The sequence below is a fragment of the Elephantulus edwardii genome, unplaced genomic scaffold (genome assembly GCF_000299155.1).
Source record: "Elephantulus edwardii isolate Elephantulus edwardi_28Jun2011 unplaced genomic scaffold, EleEdw1.0 scaffold00273, whole genome shotgun sequence".
NCBI lineage: Eukaryota > Metazoa > Chordata > Mammalia > Macroscelidea > Macroscelididae > Elephantulus > Elephantulus edwardii.
Genome location: NW_006400023.1, coordinates 2,477,418 through 2,499,617, shown reverse-complemented (window position 1 = coordinate 2,499,617; position 22,200 = coordinate 2,477,418). Strand labels below are relative to the sequence as shown.

General features: G+C 40.7%; 1 protein-coding gene across 1 annotated transcript in view; it reads left to right on the top strand.

Moving 5' to 3' along the window:
- The window catches only part of PIP5K1A (phosphatidylinositol-4-phosphate 5-kinase, type I, alpha), a 74,247-nt gene that overhangs the window by 37,779 nt on the left and 14,268 nt on the right, over nucleotides 1–22,200 (top strand). Inside the window, exons 5-14 of the mRNA XM_006900146.1 lie at nucleotides 1–121; nucleotides 269–421; nucleotides 924–1,223; nucleotides 9,383–9,588; nucleotides 10,212–10,295; nucleotides 11,129–11,177; nucleotides 11,648–11,732; nucleotides 12,821–12,961; nucleotides 13,174–13,258; nucleotides 21,637–21,700. Coding sequence (XP_006900208.1) covers nucleotides 1–121; nucleotides 269–421; nucleotides 924–1,223; nucleotides 9,383–9,588; nucleotides 10,212–10,295; nucleotides 11,129–11,177; nucleotides 11,648–11,732; nucleotides 12,821–12,961; nucleotides 13,174–13,258; nucleotides 21,637–21,700 — 1,288 coding nt within the window. The remainder of the gene's footprint in view (nucleotides 122–268; nucleotides 422–923; nucleotides 1,224–9,382; nucleotides 9,589–10,211; nucleotides 10,296–11,128; nucleotides 11,178–11,647; nucleotides 11,733–12,820; nucleotides 12,962–13,173; nucleotides 13,259–21,636; nucleotides 21,701–22,200) is intronic.

The following is a 22,200-nucleotide window of genomic DNA, read 5'->3' as shown; positions in this document are numbered from 1 at the left end:
CAGCGAAGGGAGCAATCTAACCCCTGCTCATCACTACAGTGACTTTCGTTTCAAGACATATGCACCTGTTGCCTTTCGCTACTTTCGGGAGTTATTTGGCATCCGGCCCGATGATTATTTGGTAAGCTTCTGGATTTCAGCATTCTGTCATACCAGTATCAGAGAAATATTTCCAAGGAAGATCTCTCCTATTCTCTAGTTTTTACTTAAAATAGAATTTGATCTTTAATAACTATAAACATCACACTCTCTTCTTTCTGTGCCCCAGTACTCCCTTTGTAGTGAGCCACTGATTGAACTCTGCAATTCTGGGGCCAGTGGCTCTCTTTTCTATGTGTCCAGTGATGATGAATTCATCATTAAGACAGTCCAGCATAAAGAAGCGGAATTTCTACAGAAGCTGCTTCCAGGATACTACATGGTGAGTAGAAAAGGAGTTTGACCTGCTGCTTGTGCTGCCCACTTCAGGCTGGGGAGGCCGCTTGTGTGTGAGATAGAACAATGCTTTTTAAAACCATCTTTCTTGCCTTTCTTTTTGTTCTTAGCTCCTAGATAATGGAATAAGGTAGGTTATTTCCCTTAGTAGTACTGTGTTCAATCTCACTCTGACTTAATATTCTTAGGTGTTCTAGAGGAGAGCGTGCTGTAGCTGGGGTGAAGCATAAGATATTCTTACTTAAATTTATTGACAGAATAGATCCATATATTCAGTATCCTGACTAACTGCTTTCTTGGATGGACTGTGGCTTTGCTTGCTAGTGATTGCATCACTGATAAGAGATAGATTGGAAAATTGTAAAGAACCATGTTGTGGACTTATTTATACCACATAAGAGACAAAGAAAAAGTAGCTGACAATTTTTACTCTTTAAGTTTCACTTAAATCACCTAACCTGCTCTCCTGTATATTTTAATGTCCTCAGAACCTCAACCAGAACCCTCGAACTTTGCTGCCTAAATTCTATGGTCTGTACTGTGTGCAAGCTGGTGGTAAAAACATTCGAATTGTGGTGATGAACAATCTCTTACCACGTTCAGTCAAGATGCATGTCAAATATGACCTTAAAGGCTCAACCTACAAACGACGGGCTTCCCAAAAAGAGCGAGAGAAACCTCTCCCAACCCTAAAAGACCTGGACTTCTTACAAGACATCCCTGATGGTCTATTTTTGGATGCTGATATGTACAATGCTCTTTGTAAGACCCTACAGCGTGACTGTTTGGTAAGTTTATTGTATTAATCATGATATACTGCTGCAATCTCAATCTCAAATAGCCAGTGAGTGATTCATCAGTGTTTGGAAACAGGATTCTGTTCATCTCAGATTTCATTGAACGTACTTTCACATTAGTTCCTTGCACCTTTTCTCTTTGTCATCCTACCTAGCTTTATTCTCTTTCCTGTCTAGCCTGAGTCTGATGTAACTTGTTTGCATATGTATTTGGCACCCTCTTCAAGCTATTTATTATCCTACTTCAGTGTCCCTCCTTATTTATCTTACTGTTGTCTCAACTTTCTTTGCTTTCTCATCCCTTTTTTTTTTTTTAAATTTTATTATTATTTTTGTGTACATATACTGTCAAATCAAATCCAACTGGTACAGGAGGAGATTGCCCCTCCTTCTCCAACAGAGCATCAGGTGGATTCAAACCAAGGGCCTTCGGTATTGCAGCGCAACTTCTCGCCACTAGGCCACCAGAGCTCCCTCTCATCCCTTTTTTTTTAATTAGTTTGCGTAGAAAATTCATGTACATTGTATTTCATTTATGTACAGTGTGTTTTACACATTTCTTCATGTTGTGTTTCATATCATCATTCATATACATTGTGTTTTATAAAATGAATCACCATTGATCTTTGCCTACCATCACTGGGTATTTTCAGGCCCATATTGGATCTTTCTGACTTCATACACCACCACCCAGCCACCCCACCCACACCAAACTCTGCTATCCTAGTGACTTCCCCCATCCCTTTCCCCCTCTGGACCTCTATACACATCTTCCTAGTTACCCTTCTATTTTTATAATAATGGTTTTAAGTAGTATTTGTCCTTAGAAGACTGAGTGATTTCACTCAGCACAATACTCTCTAAACTCTCACATGTTATGTAGTATTTTATGAAATTGTTGCTTCTAGTGTTGCATAGTATTCCATTGTGGAAATGTATCAGAATTCCTGAGTGCATTCATTTGTTAATTGATATTTCGGCTATTTCTATATTCTTGCTATTGTGAATGTCTCATCCCTTTTTCATGTTCTAATTACCACTTATTAATGAATCTATATTTAAAACTCTTTTTAGAAAAAAAAACAAAACAAAAAACCCCTCTCTCTAGCCTCCTTTGTTCCCAACTTAGTAGGTTATTCAAAGTCAGCCTCTCCTGTTCCTCTATCATTTTTTCCCCTTTCTAGCTCTAGCTTCAGCTGGCACTTTTCTTCTACAAACAAGTTTATCTCTCGCTATCTTCTTATTTGCCATTGAGTTAGAATTGGCTCATAGCTAACCCTACAGTTGATTTTCTGGATTGCAATGAAGCTTCCCCCCCTTTGTTGTGTACCATCCAGTCAGATCTGACTGGCACAGGGGAAGGTTGCCCCCTCCTTCTCCAGCAGAGAATCTGGTAGATTTGAACTATGTGCTTTCCAGATTGTAATTCAGCTTCTTGTCACTAAGCCGCCTGCAGTGGATTGTCAAAGGCTGTAAATTGCACAGGAATGGATTGCTCATCTTTCTCCCTCAGAATAGCTGGTAGATTTGAACTGCTGGTCTTTTAGTTGGCAGCACAACTCCTTAAACATGAGGCCACTAGAGTTTCCTTCTATCTTCAGGTTGTTGTTGTTGGGTTTTTTTGTTGTTTATTTTTTGTGGTGTGTTATTATTTTTTTAATTTATCTCTTAGGGTTAACAGATTATTTTTCCCCATTATCTTCATCTATTGATGACTCCATTTTTCCTTTTTCTTTCTCATCTTTTACTCCTGCTTCAATTCAGTTATTGCTCTTACCACTTCAGTAAAGATGTTATACACAGTGAACACCTAAATGCCAGTGTCATGAATTCTGTAGTGTTTGACAGTTGACTATTTATGTCTTCTTAACATAACCTTTTTTTGTTACTCATTTTTCCATGTTTTTTTTCTTATTTCTCTTGCAGAATGATCTGCCTTTACCCATTCTTTAATGTTGTCTATCCTTTTTTCATTTTACATTTGCTTCCAGGATAATGCCTAGTTTGGTTGATTCCTTGTTGGCAAGAACTAGAGACTTACTCAACCAGTGGGAAAATGGATACTTTCAAACCACTCACTAGAATCAGTCTCCTCTTACTCTATTCCTCTGACAAAACATCCTTGACTGAGGGAGCTCTGGTGGCCTAGTGGCAAGAAGCTGCACTGCAATTCTGAAGGTGTATACTTCGAATCCACCAGATGCTCTGCTGGAGAAGGAGGGTTAATCTCCTGTGCCAGTTGGTTATGATTTGATGGTACACAACAAGAGAAAAAAGTAATACAACAACAAAAAACATTCTTGGTTGAATTGTACAACCTAAGTGAACTACTGGAACTAATGGAATTATAAACTTTCTCACCTTGTTTTGAAATAGGACAAGAGTTTTTTTGTTTTTTTTTTATTATATTTTATTAATTTTCATAAACATTTACAGAAATTTTGGGCTTCCACTCATTCATTGTTGCACTATTCTCTCTACCCTCCTCCCAGTTTGTTCTTGTCCAAATGCCACAGTGCTTGTCAAAGCCAGTTCTGATTAATCTTCTTTGTCAGTGTGTCCTTTGCCATTCCCTATCACTCCTCCCTGAGAGAGACTTCACCCTGAGTCATAAGGAAAAGGGGATGGCGTATTCTCTTAGCTACTTCCTGCTGAAAAGGGACGCTGTGGGTTTCAGGGTGAAGATCTTCTCTCACTACTCTAAAGGGCCCCTTTGGCAGTAGGAAACACATAGACTATTATGGAGATTGATTTTGGAATTTAGATGCACTCTTATTGATTGTGCTTGGCTGTACATGTTCATATCCTTGAAGATGTATCATGGGGGTGTTGCAACCTAGAAGACACAAATTTGACTAACAAGTTATAAGTACATGAGTCCAAAAATTATGGAAAAGTAAAAGAAAAGATTCTTTCATTGTTTTACAAACCCTCCCCCAGGTCCCCTCCACCATGCAGCCCTCGCTCTAGTCTCCTGTGATGACAGAAATACCCAGTTATATCTCTCTTTTAAACGGTTCTCTCCCTCCTCTGTTTCAGTGCAGTATACATTATTGAACCCATCTTACTCAGTCTCTCCCCAACCCCAAGGACAGTCCCATTCTACAACAGTGGCATCATGTAATATTTGTCCTTTTGTGACTGGGATATTTCACTCAGCATAATGTTCTCCAGAGTCAATCATTTTGAATAATATTGCATGAGTTCCTTGTTTTTTAATGCAGCATAGTATTCCATTGTGCGAATATACCACAGCTTCTCTAGCCATTCGTTTGTTGATGGGCACTTAGGTTGTTTCCAACTCCTTGCTATTGGGAACAAAGCTGCACTAAACATGGGTGTGCATATATCTGCTTGGATGTCAGCTATGGTCTCTTCAGGGTATATTCCCAGTAATGGAATTGCTGGGTCAAATGGTATCTCTATTTGCAACTTTTTGAGAAAGCGTCATACTGCTTTCCACAGGGGTTGCACCATTTTACACTCCCACCAACAGTGAATCAGGGTTCCAGTTTCTCCACAACCTCGCCAGCATTTGTTGCTTGCTGTTCTGTTAAATTTTGCTATTTTGACTGGGGTGAAATGATATCTCATAGTTGTTTTAATTTGCATCTCTCTTAGGGCTAGGGATTTTGAGCATTTCTTCATGTGTTTGTTAGCCATCTGAATGTCGTCTTCAGTGAAGTGCCTGTTCATATCCTGTGCCCATTTTTCTATTGGATTATTTACCTTTATCTTGTTGTGGTAAGAGTTCAGAATTTCAGTATACAGTTTAAGGTCTTCACCATGAGATACAGTTCTGCCAACCTCACTAATCTCCCATACCATGCCTTGCATTTTATATTCTCCTAATGCTGAATTGGGAGCTCTGGTGGCCTAGTGGTAAGAGTCTGTGCTACAATCCAGAGACACGTGGTTCCATTCCACTGGGTGCTCAGTGGCAGAAGCATAGGCATTTAACCTCCTGTGTGATTTACTGCTTTTGAAAACCTGATAGTCAACTATGAGTCATTTCCAACTTGATGGCACACAAGAACAATAATACCAAATTATTCCTTCTTAGAAATAACAAGTTATTTAATGCAGCCAAGCTTTGGCAGTATTCTTTATCACTAATTTCTTCCTTTGTACTCTTATCGGTGAAATACAGATAGACATTCCTCTGGTATTCCCTTCTTTCAGCTAAGATCCATCTAACATTAGCTACAATATCCCTAGTACCACGACCCCTTCTAAACTCACCCTGGGCTTCTGGCAGTTCTCTGTTGATGTGCTGTTCCAGTTGTTTTTGGATAATCTTCAGCAGAATCTTGGTTGCATGTGATATCAGTGATATTGTTCTATAATTTCCAAACTCTGTTGGGTCACCTTTCTTTGGAATGGGAACAAATATAAGTCTCTTTCAGTCAGTTGGCCAAGTGGTGGTCCTCTAGATTTCTTGGCACAACTTCATGAGCCCATCCAGGGTAGCATCTGTTAGTTGAAATACATTAATTGGTATACCATCAATTCCTGGGGCCTTATTTTCTGCTAACTCCTTCAAAGCAAATTGAACTTCTTCCTTCATCACCAAAGGCTCTTACTCATATGTTTCATGAAATTCTTCTGTGTCTGCCAATTCTTTTCGATATAGTGACTCTCTAGACTCTTTCCATCTTCTTTTAATACTTCCTGGATCATTTAATATTCTGCCTAAAGCTGTGTTTTATAGACTATGTAAAGGCGTTTGACTGTGTGGGTCATAACAAACTGTGGCTGACTCTGAGAAGTATGGGAATCCCAGAACACTTGATCATGCTAATGTGAAATCTATACATGGACCAGGAGACAATCGTCAGAACAGAGCAAGGGAACCCTGCATGGTTCAAAATTGGGAAGGATGTACGCCATGGATGTGTCCTATCTCCATACCTTTTCAACCTGTATGCAGAACAGATTATCTGGGAGGCTGGGCTCTTTGAGGAGAATTGTAGCATCAGGATTGGTGGAAGATCCATCAACAATCTGCGTTATGCAGATGACACAACCTGCTTGCTGAAACTGAGGAGGACCTGAAACGCTTGCTGTAGAGGGTCAAGGACTACAGCTTTCAATATGGATTGAGGCTGAATATCAAGAAGACAAAGATTCTTACCACTGGACCAATTGGCAGCATCAGGATAGATGGTGAAGAGATTGAGATTGTTCACAGCTTTAGTTTGCTCGGCTCCACAGCCAACACTTTGGCACCAGCAGCTAGGAAATTAAAAGATGTATTCTGATGGGAAAGTCTCCTGTTAGGGACCTCTCCAAAGTACTGAAGAGCAATGGTGTCACTTTGGAGATTAAGGTGCACCTGATACAGACCATGGTCTTTGCAATCACTAAGGAGAATTGATGCCATTGAGCTGTGGTGCTGGAGAAGAGTATTGAGGGTAGGTACCATGGACTGCTAATAAAACGAACAGGTTTATCCTGGAGAGGGTAAAACTAGGCTGCTCCTTGGAGGCAAGGATTCTGAGGCTTCGTCTGACATACTTTGGTCATGTTGTAAGGAGAGACCGGTCCTTGGAGAAGGACATCATGCTTGAGAGGGTGGAGGAACACTGCAGGAGGGAAGATCCTCTAGGAGGTGGATTGATTCAGTGACTGGGGTGATCTGTGTGGGTGTGTCGGAGACAGTGCGATTGGTACAAGATAGCACAGGGTTTAGGGCTGTTGTACATAGGGTCGCTCTGAGTCGCAAGCAACTCCATGGCACATAACAGCAACAGTACTTTTATCAGAGTTCTGGTGGCAAATTGGGTAAAGAGTTGTGCTACCAATGCATATGCAGGTGGTTTGAATCTACATGCACTTTTATAAAGAAAATTGGACAGTCTCCTATGCGATTTAGTGCCTCTGAAAACCTACTGAAAGGTCAGATATGAGTCAGTTCTGAATTGATGGCATGTGACAGTAATATTCCTCAAAGATAGTGAAGCTTCATCTCATGTACCATGAACAGGAAGGACTGACCTGTCCTTGGAAAAAGACATCAGTCATGCTGGGGAAATGGAGGTTCAGAGAAGGAGAGGAAAATACTTAACAAGGTGAATTGGCACAGTGGCTGTAACAGTGTGCTCAAGCATATCAGAGATTATGAGGACGTGGCAGGACAAGGCAAGATTCAGATCTGTTTATAGGGTGCCAATTCAACAGTGCCTAACAACAGCAACCACCAGTAATTACTTGAAATTGTATTATATTGAGGACAGAAACTTCTTACATCTCTTTGAATTCCCCTAACCAGGCACAGTGCTTATATATGGTAGACATTCAGTAAAGGAACTGAATTAGAATTGGTATTAATAAGATTTTACAATGGATCCACCCTGTCATGTTCTTTACCAGACCCTCTTTGTATACTCTTTAAAGCACAATCATATATTCCTTATCCTCTTGAGAATATAATGTTCATTCATGAAGAGTTAAAAATAAAGCCAGCTTGTTAGCTAGGTGGAGGAGCCTGGAAATAATTTATATTTACTCAAATTAGACTATGATAAAGAGATATAAATAAAGAGTGACTGATGCAGGTTTGCACTGGAGATTTACTATCAAGAATAATTGTACCAAAGAGGTTCTGAATAAGCAAAGCACTACTGAAAAAGAGAAGAAAGTTAGGAGGCAGCTCATTTCCTAATCTCAAATCCTACTATATCTGTGGTGTTCAGGACAGCATGGTACTGGTACAGTGACAGACACATAGACCAATGGAATCGAATTGAGAACCCAGAAATGAGCTCATCTATGGACAACTGATTTTTTTGACAAGGAGACAAAATCAGTTGAATGGGGAAATGACAGCCTCTTCAAATGGTGTTGGCAAAATTGTAAAATCATATGCAAAAAACTTAAGCAAGACCCACACCTCTTAACATACACAGAAACAAAATCAAGGTGGGTCAGGGACCCAGGAGTAAAAGACTATATAAAATGAATCAGAGAAAAGCCAGGAACAACTATAGAAGCACTAATCCAAACCATGAATAGATTTCCAAGCATAATGAAAATCTGCAATCTAGAGAGAATAAAATAGATGAATGTGACCTTCTAAGAACGAAATTCTATGTACATCAAAAAACTCCAGCAGAGTAAGAAGGAAACCCACAAACAGGACAAATATTTGACAATGACATAACTAATTAAGGAACTTAACATTTATAGAATACTCCAGCACCGCCACAAGGAAAAGGTAAACAACTCAACTGCAGAATGAGCATAGAATGAGAATAGACACTTGATCAAAGATGACATTCAGATTGCAAACAAACACATGAAATGTTCATAATCTCTGGCTAGCAAAGAAATGGAGATTAAAATAACTATGATGTATTATCTCACCTCAGCAACAATAGCAAAGTTCAACAGGACAGCAAACAACAAATGCTGGCAAGGTTGTGGGGAGATTGGAGCTCGTATTCACTGCTAGTGGGAATGTAAAATGGTATAACCACTGTGGGAAGTGGTCTGGTGCTTTCTCAAAAAGTTAGAAATAGAAATACCATTTGACCCAGTAATCCCACTGCTGGGAATATACACTAAAGAAAATAGAGCCATAACTCACACAGATACATGCACACCATCTTTATTGTTGCCTTAGTCACAATAGCAAAGAGATGGAAGCAATCCAAATGCCCATCAATAAACAAACAGAAAAGCTATGGTACATTCACACAATGGAATATTATGCAACATTGAAAAACAGTGAACTTGTAAAACATTACACAACATGTGGGAGGCTGGAGGACATTATGCTGAGTGAAATATCTCGGTCATAAAAGGACAAATACTGCATGACACTGGTATTATAAAATAGGACAGACATAGGGAGGGTTGGGAAGAGAATTGGAAAAGATGCTTAGATAACGAACACTGCATTGGAATAGATGAAAGGAAGAGCTGTCCAAAAGGAATACATGATTAGGTATTAATGTATGGTAGCAATCTTGAACAAGAGGTGCAGTGCAAAATGGAAAGAGGAAAGAAGAGGGAAGGAGGGAAGAAAATGTGCAACAGTGAATATATTTTGAGTCAATATTTTAAAAAATAGTAATTATACTAGGAAATTGTTAGATGTTGAAAAAAATCATTGTATCTCCTAAGTCCCGTATTTTTTTCTTTCTTAGGTGCTGCAGAGCTTCAAGATAATGGACTATAGTCTTTTGGTATCTGTCCACAACATAGATTATGCACAGAGAGAACCCTTAGGCAGTGAAGCACAACATCCAGTTGATAATCGTCGACCAGCCCCCCAAAAGGCTCTCTATTCCACAGCCATGGAGTCCATCCAGGGCGAAGCACGTTGGGGTGGCACAGTGGAAACTGATGACCAGTGAGTTAGTTTGGGGTAATAGAGAGCATAGGCTCATGGCACTTTTTCTTAAGAGAAAAGCTAAACTGGGAAGATGTATCTCTGGTTTAGCAGATAATCAACTACATTGTTTGGAGAACATGGATCTGCTTTCTTGGCAGTATAGAAGGAAAGAAAGATGTCTTAATTGAGGGTTTGTAGTACCCCTGAAGAGAGCTTTCCAAGAGAAAAAGACTTAAAAAATTGTATTCAGCCATGTATACATGTCTGAAAATTATACTAGAATTTTATATTTATTGGTTTTTGAGATATTTGTGGTATGAATCTCAAGTGTCTTAGTAGGCGTAAATTAAGATACAAAAGTGCCAAGTTAATTGGGAAAATTGTTCTCAGAATTGCTGTGCTGATACGATTTTGGGGTTCTGTTTGGTAGAGCTGGGGTGGAAAAGGCAAATAGGTGAGATTAAGATAGAATTTATAGTATGTATTTCAAGTGGTTCTTGAGCTTGCAGGGAGTATCTTATCTTTTCCCCATAAATATTATGTGTTTGTGTTATTCTTCATTTCCTAATTGGACTAAAAGTTAGAAGTAGCCTTTACCCCTGGTAGTTAACATGTTTTCATATTTCCTTTATTTTCCCCAGTATGGGTGGCATCCCTGCCCGGAATTGTAAAGGGGAAAGGTTGCTGCTTTATATTGGTATCATTGACATTCTACAGTCTTACAGGTGAGGAGCATGTGGATCCTAGGTCAGGGGCAGGGAGGATGCAGATAGCCCCTCATATGTTTCTTAAGTTGATTTGTTGCCAAGTTCTTCAAGTAAGAACAGTGAGTTGTTACTTTCATCCTGGGGATTTAAATGGTCGATTATTTCCTTGTTTGTGCCTCTCTGTTGGGCTTCTCCTCCTTACCACCTCCCCAAACATGACATACCTTCTGTGGAAAGCCGAGTCAGAATTAGTCCCTGGAAGCACCAGGATAGAGTACACCATCTGTCTGACTCTTCTGTGAAAAATCTATAAGATGAGTCATAATCTGCATTGGGACATAGCTGGAAACAGCATTCTTTTCCACAGAGAAATAACAGGAGGGTCACTGTGTTCTATTAAAAATATTACCTTGTGGAACTAAGAGACACTGAAATGATGATGAGGGCAGAGCTGGAACTTCTAGACTCTAGTTCTGTTCCTAAAAGGTTTTAGATTCTATTGAGGACTGGACAAAACTTGTTGATTTACTGATCTAGAGCCTTACCATCCAGTTTTAGCCCCCCTTTCTGGTTTTACCTTTCCATCCCTCTAGATCTTCCTTCATAATCTTGTCATTGACTTGCTAATGGAGTAGTGACTGTCCTTTACCCATACGATGTTAATTGATTCTCCTACAAACTACCTTGGTCTCCATGCTAAATAGATACTATCATGCCTCCTTTTGGAAGAGAAGAAACTTTTTCAGTTTCTTCTCCATTATCCCTTCATCTTTAGTCCCTTAGATCAGAAAACTGTTACGGTTCTTTATTAAGAAACAATGCGAATGTTCAATTTAACTTTTTCTCGGAAGGTTTATTAAGAAGTTGGAGCACTCCTGGAAAGCTCTGGTACATGATGGGGTAAGTAGCAGTCAGGTGGGGGCTGGTTCTTCCACCCTCACATTTTATTTACCCTCTTAGTTTCTTCCATTTCTTCCTTATCTAATTTCCTTTGTGGGTTCTACAGGATGGCCCTTGGACTAGAGGCTCCCTTGCAGGGATTCTGTCCTCTTTACTGCTTTATGGAACTCTGGTTGACTAACGAGTGGGGAGTTGATGCTGCTGATTAAAAAATGGCACCTCTTAGCGAACTGGGGGTGTGGGTGGGGAGAAAAGTGCATCAATGAATGAATGGAATTCCAAAATCTCTGTAGATGTTCACTGAAATTAATAATAATAATTTAAAAAGGGGGGGCGGAAATGACACCTCTTGTGATTAATTCACTAGTGGCTCTGCAGGAGAAAAATGGGCAGTCGCCTCATACACAATTTATAGCTGCTGAAAACGTGCTGGAGGGTCTAACTCTGTAGCTATTGCTTCTGTTCTTCAGGATACCGTATCAGTGCATCGCCCAGGCTTCTACGCTGAACGGTTCCAGCGCTTCATGTGCAACACAGTGTTCAAGAAGATCCCCTGTAAGTGGCTTCCACCAGATGACTCCCCAGTGGCTCCCCTACCCCAAGAGATGAGGGGCAGCACAACTCTGTCAGAGAACTGCCAAGGCCAAAGGCCTCTCCTTCTCTACCCTCGTCCTGTGAGAGCTGGTGCCAGTCCTTGTGTCAGTCATTCTGTCTGTCCCAGTCGCTTTCAAGTTGCTGCTTTCCCCCTGGCTCTCCCTACATGTGTCACTGAGGTGAGGGGCATTTCTCGGGAGATGGTGGGATTGCAAAACATACTTAGTTGTGTATGTAGGATGCATGCCACATGCTGAGGTAGGCAGCACCAGAAGTTTATGGACAGAGATAAGCGAGGGTGTTACCAGTACTCTGTTGTTCATCCTTATTCCAATGCCAGGGAGTCATCAGACAAGGATCAAACAGACAAGGATAAAAGTTGGAGAAGCTTTTACTGATTTTTGCTTAGCAAGTGTTTGTAGTCTGTTCTCTCAACTTTCTAGATTGGAAAGTGCCAGTATTCTTCTATCCAAAGCCTCTATGTTGTTGCCACTGGCACATTCCAACTCCTCCTCCTTGCCATTTCCTCATGATAGATGTCAGTTGAGGACATCTCAGGAAGAAGGACCTGGGCAGACCCAACAGACTTAGGATACATTTATAAAATATGACAAATAATAAAAATTATTTCAAGTCTTTTCAAAGTGACATGTGAACAAATGAAAAATATAGTGCTTTGTACTAAGATGATGTGAATGAAAAGGTTATTTTTGTCAGGTTTTACTAGAGGATAGTGTTGAAGGGATTATGGAATAAAAGCCATTTCATCAGGCTGATATAAATACATGGATGTTACAGCGCAAGTACATTGAGCAAGGAGAAACTGCATGTGGCACCTTTCTTGGAGGTTCCCTGCTTTCCAGAGTGAAGTGAACTGTCACCCCTCCTCTGGAGAGTTGTCTAGCATCTTTCTTTGCTGCTCTTAACCCTTCTTCCCACTTTGCAGACTAGAACTCTGGTGTATGTTGAGGACACTGGCAGTTTGTTTCTGTGTCTTGGTGATGGTTTCTGAGCTGGTGCTAAGTAGGCTCTCTCTTTCCATTTTGAAGTGAAGTCCTCTCCTTCCAAAAAGTTTCGGTCTGGCGCATCTTTCTCTCAGCGAGCAGGCCCCAGCGGCAACTCCTGCTGCCAGCCAACAGTATCTGGGGAACACAAGGCACAAGTGACAACAAAGGCGGAAGTGGAGCCAGGTTAGCGCCAAGGTTGGGGTACCTGTATAGTCGACACCCCCTACCTTCCTTCAGAGCCCCCATATTAACTGTGGCTAGGATTACTGCTCCCTCTTCCTGCCAAGGAAAAAACCAAATTCCTATGTAATTTTTCCTGTACTCTCCCTACCCTTTATCTTCCTCTTTACAATTTATTTATCTCTCCTTTTTTTTTTATTTTTTAATTTATTTAGGTGTCCACCTCGGTCGTCCTGATGTTTTACCTCAGAGTCCACCTCTGGAGGAAATAAATGAGGACTTGCAAATGCTAACCACAAGGTTGGTTCCTTGACTAGAGAGATACTCTTTTTTCCTTGGGTCATTGTTTGTCTTTTCCTCTTCACTAGATTCATATGAGGAAGCTCTGGTGGCCTAGTGGGTCAAGAGTTGTGCTGCTCACCCAAAGGCAGACAGTTCTAATCCACCAGTTGCTCCATGAGAGAAAGAAATCTCTCACATGATTTACAGCCTCTAAAAACCCACTAGGAAAGGTGGAGGGTCAGCGAAAGAGAGGAGGACCCTCAATAAGATGGATTAACAGTGACAGTGGATTCAAGTGTGTCACAGATAAGGAGGATGGTACAGGACAGGACCAAGTTCAGGTCTTTTGTTTGTCGGGTCAGTGTGAGTCCGTTCTGACTCAATAGCATATCACAACAACAAATCTATACAGAGTCACCTTAAGACTCATTTTTAACTAGAAAAATGCATCAACCTCTCTTCATCTTTATTTTCAAGGTGAAAGGGAAAGCCTTTATTATGCAGACATTTTTGGTATTAATAAAAATAATCCAATCCAACTAACCTTTCATCATCTTATGAGTTACTGAGAATTCTAAGCCTTGGATTGAAGTCTGTAAAAAGGCCTGAGCAGTGAAGACAACATATAATTCCAAAAGAGTCCAGAGGAAAGATTTTAATTTTGTTTCCTGGTATGGAGGGATACGTAGTGACCCTGTAGCTATGTGTTCAGCCCCTACCCGAAAGATTCAAACCCACCAGCCTGGTCTGTGAGAGATAGATACAGTAGTCTGCTTCTGGGAATATATATAGTCTTGGACACCTTTTGGGACCATTCTACTCTGTCCTGTAGGGTTGATGTGATTCAGAATTGATTTAGTAATAGTAGGTTGGAGTATCATTTATCTATTACATGAAATAAATCAACACAGAATTCAGTTTAAAATAACAAGCATGGTTTGTCTAGGTCAGAAAACCCTCAGCTTAACTGGATCCTTGGGCTCAAGGTCACTCATGAGATTTCAGTCAAGGTGCTGACCAGGTCTAAAACACAAATATGATAGGATTTACTTCTAAGCTGACACGTAGTTGTTGGCAGGATTTAGTTCTTTGTGGGTTATTGGCCTTAGTTCTGTTTTGGCTATTGCTGGAGGCTGCAGGCTTTCTTAGGTTTTGCCAAATGCATCCCTCCATAGGCCAACTCAGAACTTAGCAGCTTCCCACAGAGTGAGAAAACACATGCCTAAATAGAAGCCACAGTTTTTATGACTTAATCTCAGAATTGATATTCCATCTGTGTTCTTTGTTCTCATCAGTAATCCAGCCCATGCTTCAGAGGAAGAGATTGCATAATGGTGGCTCCTGTTGATTCACATCCCTCCCATAAGCAGAACACACTCTTCTTCCCAAGTCCTCCAAAAGTCTGATTAGCTTCCGGTTCAGAATTTTGCCATCTAAATCAGGTCCGAGCGTGACTCCCCAGCTATATATAATGCTCCTCAACTATAATACCTCTCCAATTGTGGGCCTGTGAAATTAAGGCATATTATCTGCCCTATACGTTTACAGCAAAGATGGGCTAAGCATACGATAGCCACTATACATATTGCTGAGTCATTCAAGATTTTGCCTATAGCATCCCTAAGTATTACAACTTAAGGCTTGAATTTGTTTTTCAGTTCTTTCAGCTTGAGAAATGCTGAGTGAGTTCAGTTACAAGTCTCTGTACATTCTCTTACAGCAGTTGCTTTGTGTTCCTGACCTGCCTTTTTAGTTGTTTGTCTCTCTTTTTTCCCCACTCCTTGTTGTGTACAGTCAAATTGGATCCAGCTGGCACAGGAGGAGATTGCCCATTCTTCTCCAGCAGAGCATCTAGTGGATTCAAGCTGCATGCCTTCGGGATTGCAGCACAGCTTCTTGCCAGTAGGGCACCAGAGCTACCTTTGAACTGCCTTTTGAAAACTTCTGTTCAACTTTTTAATGTCAGCATCTGTTCCTTTTATTTTGGCTTTTCAATGCCCTAGTGCAATTTCTAGGGTCTCTTTAATATCCATTCTGTTTTTTTCTTTCTCCTGTTTTTCAGGTCTTTGATCACTGGTGTTCAGTGCTTCAAACCTATTCTTAGGATGATATTTAAATTCAAGTGGGATAGACTTAAGATCATATTTTTGTTCTTGTGGACTTGTTTTCATTTTCTTCAACTTCAATTTGAACTTCCACATGAGCAATTGATAGTCTTTCTACAGTCACCACCTGGCCCGGTTTTGACTGTTGATATTTGAGCTTCTCCCATGAATGATCTCCCACTTGGTACCAGTAGTCAGGAGATCATGAAACATGTTTCACTGAGAAGGTCTGTAATCACGGACTTACCCAGATTATTGAGGAGCAGTGGTGTGTTTGAGGACGAAGGTGTGTGTGCCTGATCATGGTCTTTTTAGTCCCTTGCTATGTATCCAAGAACTGGCCAGTGAATAAGGGTGACAGAAGAATAGATGCCTTTAAATTGTGGTGTTGGAGAAGAGTACTGAATATTCCAGGGACTGCCACCAAAAGAACAAACATTTATGTCTTGGAAAAAAATGCAGCTAGAGTGCTCCTTGGAGGCAGACATGATGAAGCTTCGTCTCACATACTTTGAGCATGTTGCTATGAGTGGTTATTCGTTGGAGAGGGACATCATGTTTAGAAAGGTGGAAAGAAGGTAAAAGAGAGGAAGACCCTCAACTTGGTTGAATGACACAGTGACTGCAGCAATGCGCTTGAATGTGTCAGAGACTGTGAAGATGGTACAGGATAGGACAGGGCTCAGATTGGTTTTTCATGGGGTCTCTATGAGTCATACTAGATGGCATCTGATAATAACTTACAAACATATTCCTGTTCGCAAAAGGATAATGAGAGACAACAGAATCACTCATCTGTCGAGCTTCTGAAGAAGCTAGAAGTTGATTGATAAATCTCAAAGTAAGGAGTAATTCCATGATTTGTGATTCAGCACTTGACCCTTGGTTTTGCTTTCTGAATCTTCCTTTTTAATGAAAGCTGGAATGTGTTTGTAGCTGAGTTGTTTTCTCATCTTCCCTCCTGACAGGAGAATTTTGCAGAAGTATGGGCACATCTCTCTTGTGCTATTACCTACCTCAGAAATCACCCTGGGGGATCAGCTGTGGGTCACTTCTGACTCTGGTACACAACAACACCATGGTCTCTTCATTTTTTAGTAATTTCTGTTTTGAAGTTGGTGATGGTTGGCAGTTCAGCCCAGCAGTGGCTCCATGGAAGAAAGAGAAAGAGAGTAGCTTCCTTCTGCTTACAGCCAAGAAAACCCTGTGGAGCATGTCACATGGGTGTCACCCAGAGTCAGAATTGACTCAGATGGTGGTGGCTCTGCTTTGTTTTTCCCTCTCAGTCCATGCTGATAATCTTGCAGTTATAATTCTCTCAGATTTGTGTGTGTGTGTGTTATCTCACTGGGTTTTATTCCATTTACTAAGAGCCGTACCCACAAATCTTTTTCTTGATAAGCCCTAAACTTAAAGGTCAGTTGAGATGTTCTGTGAGACTTTCAGTCTCTTTAAATGGCTTTTTGTGTGACTGAGGCACCACCTTTGGTTTTTCTGCGATGTTAATAAAAATAATTTTTGTTTTTATATTTTCCTTGTGATTTGAATGAAAGTTTACAATGTGTAATGGTTTTTCATTCACTCATGCACATTTTGTTTTATAACATTATTAATAATATACTTATAATAATTGTTTTTTATTTAAGCCACTTATTTAGTCAACAGGACCTCAGGGAGGGCCTTTGTATTTAAAGTTGGTTGTTTTTATATTTTGGAGAAATATTCTTCTATGTGATACAGCACTCTTCTGTCAGTATGCTGTACTGAGGTAACCTGGGGTTGCTGTGATGCTAAAACCTTCTGCCATTGGGGTGTCAGATGCCATAACGGTTAACCATGGTAGAAAGTGTTTGGTGGAATTCCCCATTTAAGACAGGTTTGGAAGCAGGAGTAGCATGCCTCCGTAAACTCTATGAATTTTGATAAATGTTGATAGTTATACAAAGGCTTCAGGCCTTTTGTTGTTTATAGGGTTACTATGAGTCATGCTTGACTCAAAGGCAATCAACAACAACAACATCTTATAGTAAAACTCTTAAGCTTTGTCTTTTTTTCCCTGCTACCCAATAGATTGTTGTTTTTTTGAATGAAAATTTACAGAGCATTGACTTGTATAAATTCAACCATTCATATACATTTTCTAAATTATACTAATTAAAATACCTGTTGAAGCTCAACATCAAGAAAACAAAGATTCCCACCACTGGACCAATTGGCAACTTAATGATGAGAAGAGATTGAGATTGTTAATAGTTTCAGCTTGCTACAATCAGCACTCTTGGAACCAGCAGCCAGGAAATCAAAAGATAAATTACATTGGGGAAAAATCTGCCGTCAGGGACCTCTTCCGAGTACTCAAGAGCAACGAGGTCAGTCTAGAGGCTTAAAGTGCACTTGATCCAAGCCATGGTCTTCATAATTACTTACTATGCATCAGAGAGCTGGACAATGACTAAGGAAGATAGAAGAATTGATACTTTTGAATTGTGGCACTAGAGGAGAGTATTGAACATACCATGGACTGCTAAGAGAATAAACATCTATCCTAGAGAGGTGAAACCAGGCTGCTCCTTGGAAGTAAGGATTGTGACCCTCCATCTCACATGCTTTGGAGACATGGCCAGTTCTTGGAGAAGAACATCATGCTTGGAAGACTGGAGGGACAACGCAAGAGAGGAAGACCCTGTATGAGATGAATTGATGCAATGACTAGGGTAATGGGGGTAGATGTGTCAGAGATAGTGAAACTGGCTCACGATAGGGCAGGGCTCAAAACCTTTGAACATAGGGTCACTGTGAGTTGCAAGTGACTTGATAGCACATAACAATAACAGCATTCTTTGCACACTCTGCCTACTTCCTACCTCTGATTTTTGTTTTCATTAATTCTTTTTTCCTGCCTTCTAACCTTTATTCCTTTTACTGTATATGGTTGATTATTGTAAGGAGTGAGGACTACCCTGATGTTATTACTTTTCATCTTATAGACCTCTATGTTTAGATGAAAGTTAAGCTTATAGGAGAGAGTTTAGTTCCAGGCTCAAAGAGTAAGTAACTAGGGGTCAACATATCGGGATTCTACCAATGTCTGTCAGACCAATAACCCTGTTTTTAAGTTTTGTCCCACATTTTTTGCCCATTTTGTCTGGTTCTGATCTGAGGGTGGTTCTGATTGACATTCATGTGGTCCGTTAGTCCTCTGCAGTAATTGTTTCTCTCTGATTTTCTTTGTTCTTCGTGTTCTAGACAGAGAGAAACGACTTTACAGGGTTGCTCGAAAACTGTCAGATCCCAATTCCTGCTCGCCAGTATAGTAGACTTTGTGACTGTGTTAGGCCAGTTGACCTTGATGTCAGTGGGGGGTTGATGTATTGGAATTAATGAGAGTCACTCAGGACAGGGCAGGGTTCAGAGCTGCTGTATATGGGATTGCCATGCATGAAGGGCACATAACAACAACGTCCTCCAAATTCATCCATGTTATGCAGGTTTTTACAAACTACAGAGTAGCATAGTATTTTATTGTGCACTGGGAAAATGTGCTGTCAGGGACCTCTCCAGAGTACTGAGAAGTAACGATGTCAGTCTAGAGATTAGTAAGGTGCGCCTAATCCAGGCTACAGTCTTTATGATTATTTGTTATGCATCAGAGAGCTGGACATTGAGTCAGGGTGACAAAAGAATCGTCAGTGACTTTGAGTTTTAGTGCTGTGGAAGAGTCTTGAACATACTATGGACCGCCAAGAAAACAAATAGGTCCGTCTTGGAGAGGGTGAAACCAAGTTTCTCTTTGGAGGCTAGGATTTTGAAGCTCCATCTCACATACTTTGGGCACTTGGCCAGGAGGGATGGGTCCTTGGAGAAGGACATCATGCTCAGAAGGGTGGAGTGACAGCTCAGGAGAGGAAGACCTGGATGAGATGGATTGATGCAGTAATAGAGGTAGATGTGTCAGAATCAGTGAGACTGGGTCAGGACAGGGCTGCTTAGAAATCTCCTTATTTGCAGATAACATTATTGTAAGATTTTTGTGACTGCATTACCAAAGTCCTCTTTCCTCCACTTTGCAGTGAGATTTTTTTCACTTTCCTTCAAGGCCTTACCAACAACTCTGACAGTCGTAGTTTTTATAGTGTTTAAGGAATTTGTAAGTTTTCTCTTAAGCTATCTCAGCCCTCCTCCTCCTTTTCAAAACTCCCCCTACTTAACACGTTTTTGTTACTGCAGTACCTTACTTTGAGTTACTAAAATCTGTATTGTTGCATTAAAAGTTGCTGCATAACTCGTGACTGCAGGGTAAGAACAGAAAATATTTGTGGAGTGGCACCGACAGGACTGCGATTGTGTGTGGGCATATCCCACATTTCTTTTGGGGGGGTGTATGATCTTCCTGAGTTGAGAGTGGGGCAAGGTAAGAGTTAAACACACCACCCACACACCTAACACTGTTCTGGATGAGAGATGAGAACAGACTGGCTTCTCCCGTCAGTGCATCGTGCCTGGTCTAGGTGGAGTACACAGTCTTTTTTAATTACATATGGTTGCCAGCTTCTTTCTTTCACTTGTTTACTGTAATATCTGGCTTGTTTTTATCTAATTTTTATTCAGTTATAACCATGGTAGGGGTAGTAAATATATGACAGGTGTAATCCCTGGTGCTGCAGTGGATCTTACTTCTTTTCTTTTGGACAAGATAATACTGTGAGTCTCCTTTTCTTCTAATTTTTTTTTTCTTTTTTCCTCCCGGCCTCTTGCATCTCCTCCCTTTCTACCCTCTTTTACAACTATCATATGCACAGTCTTCTCTATTTATGTGTGACTGTTACAAAATTCACTTCTTTAAAATTGAAATCAGGTGTTTGCTCAAATGAGGGGAGTTGTTTGTTTTGTTTTTTGTTTTGAATGCTGAGACATCAGCAGAGTACACTGCTTTTTGTTGTTTCCCCACACACCCATCAAGTCTGGGAGAGCGTTGGGAGTGGAGATCTATCATGTTGTCTGGGATGCTGGTTTCTTTGTATATTACATAAAATGTATGTAAATGTCTCTTCATTTGGGCTGGGGCTTGCAGTCTCCCTTTGGCTGTTAACCAAGGGGAGAGGCCAGCGGGCAGGTGACACTCACCCTGCCTGGCACGTGCAGAGACCCCAGCCACTCTGTGTGGGCAGGGTGCTGTCAAGACCAAACCTCTTGGGGGGAGGGGCATGGGAGGACGGGAATCTTGGAAGGGAAGAAGTATCACTTCTTTCTCAAGTAGAGTGTTTACACCTTGCTGTAACATTTGAACTTTCACAAGAGATGTAATAATTTTGATAATAAAATTCTTAACCATAATCACCAAGAGAAAAAAAAAGTTGCATAAAAAGTTCACTAAGGCTTAGTAACTGAATGTCATAAACATTATTTCATAGCTTCTGTATGTCAGGTAATCTCGTTGTGGCTTCATTGCGTGCCTTTGGCTAAGGTTTTTTGGATATTACAGTCAAGCTGTTGCCCAGGGCACTGGTCTCATATGAAGGCTCACCTAGAAGGAAATCTGCTTCCAAGGTCACATACGTTGTTGTTGGCAAAATTCAGTTCCTTGTAGGCTATTGGCCCATAGTACTCTGTCAGTTCTTTGTCACATGACCCTCCCCATAGGACAACAGCATGACAGCTTCATGCAGTGAGCAGGCACCTAAGTGAGCATGAGCGCAAATAGAAGCTGTAGTCTTTTCTTTTTTGTTTCCTAATGTTTGTGTATCAGCCACCTTCACGTCATTCTGTTCTTTAGAAGAGAGTCACTAACTCTACCTGAAGAGGAGGGAATTACACAAGGTCACGGTGCTTAGGTGGACATGGTTACAGTTGAGAGGTGCTAACTGAAGGCCTGTGGATTTAAAATGCTGCAGGAGAAAGGAGAAGCATTTAGCCTCTGTAAAGATTACAGGCCCTGGGAAGCAGTCTACGGTTTTACCAGGTTGATTGGAGTTGGATTCAACTCAACAGCAGTAGGTTGGGTTTGCTTTTGATGTGATTGGGAGGACGCAGGGATTGTTGATAGCCACCTTAGAGGCCCCTACACCTACAGACTGAAGACAGGAGGAGGCCACTGGGAAATAACATTATAATACTCAAGAAATTGACCAGGTAGTGTAAATATTTTGCCTGTAAGTCTAGTAGTTCTTTAAATATCTTCTTTCTGAATTAATTTGGAGATGAAATATGGAGGAATAATATGAAATTTGTCTTGAATCCTTTCATCTTTATATTCTAATTCTTCTCATTGTTTCTTTTTTTCCTGCCTGTTAGTTCATCCCCCCTGGAAAAGCTTGAAATTACAGAGTCAGAGTTCTCCCATGTAAGTATCTGGGAGGTGAGTGCTTTGAAAGATGCAGAGAGAGGGGAGCTCTGGTGGCCTAGTGGCAAGGAGCTGCAACTACAATCCCAGAGGTGCACGGTTTGAATTCACCAGATGCTCTGCCGGGGAAGGAGGGACAGTCTCCTCCTGTACCAGTCAGATCTGATTTGACGGTACACTCATACAAAAATAATCACTGGTAGAACTTGCTCAGGAATTAATTGGCACATTTAGAGGGAGTGGACTCTACAGAGACTATATTGTCTATTTTTATTTTGTGGTGTTTTGTAGTAGGGTGCTGAGAATGGATTAAGGGAAAACTTTTAATACTACCAGCTATGTTGAAATTAACTTGAGTTATACTCTGCCTCCCTATTTCATGCCATCACATCTCTAACATTACATCTTTTCTCTTTTCAGTGAGCATGAAACCTCAGAAGGCCTGGAATAAGATTCCATCATCTATCTGATCCCAAGGTGTCAGCCTTTACCCCAGCAGTGCTGAGTTTTCTTCT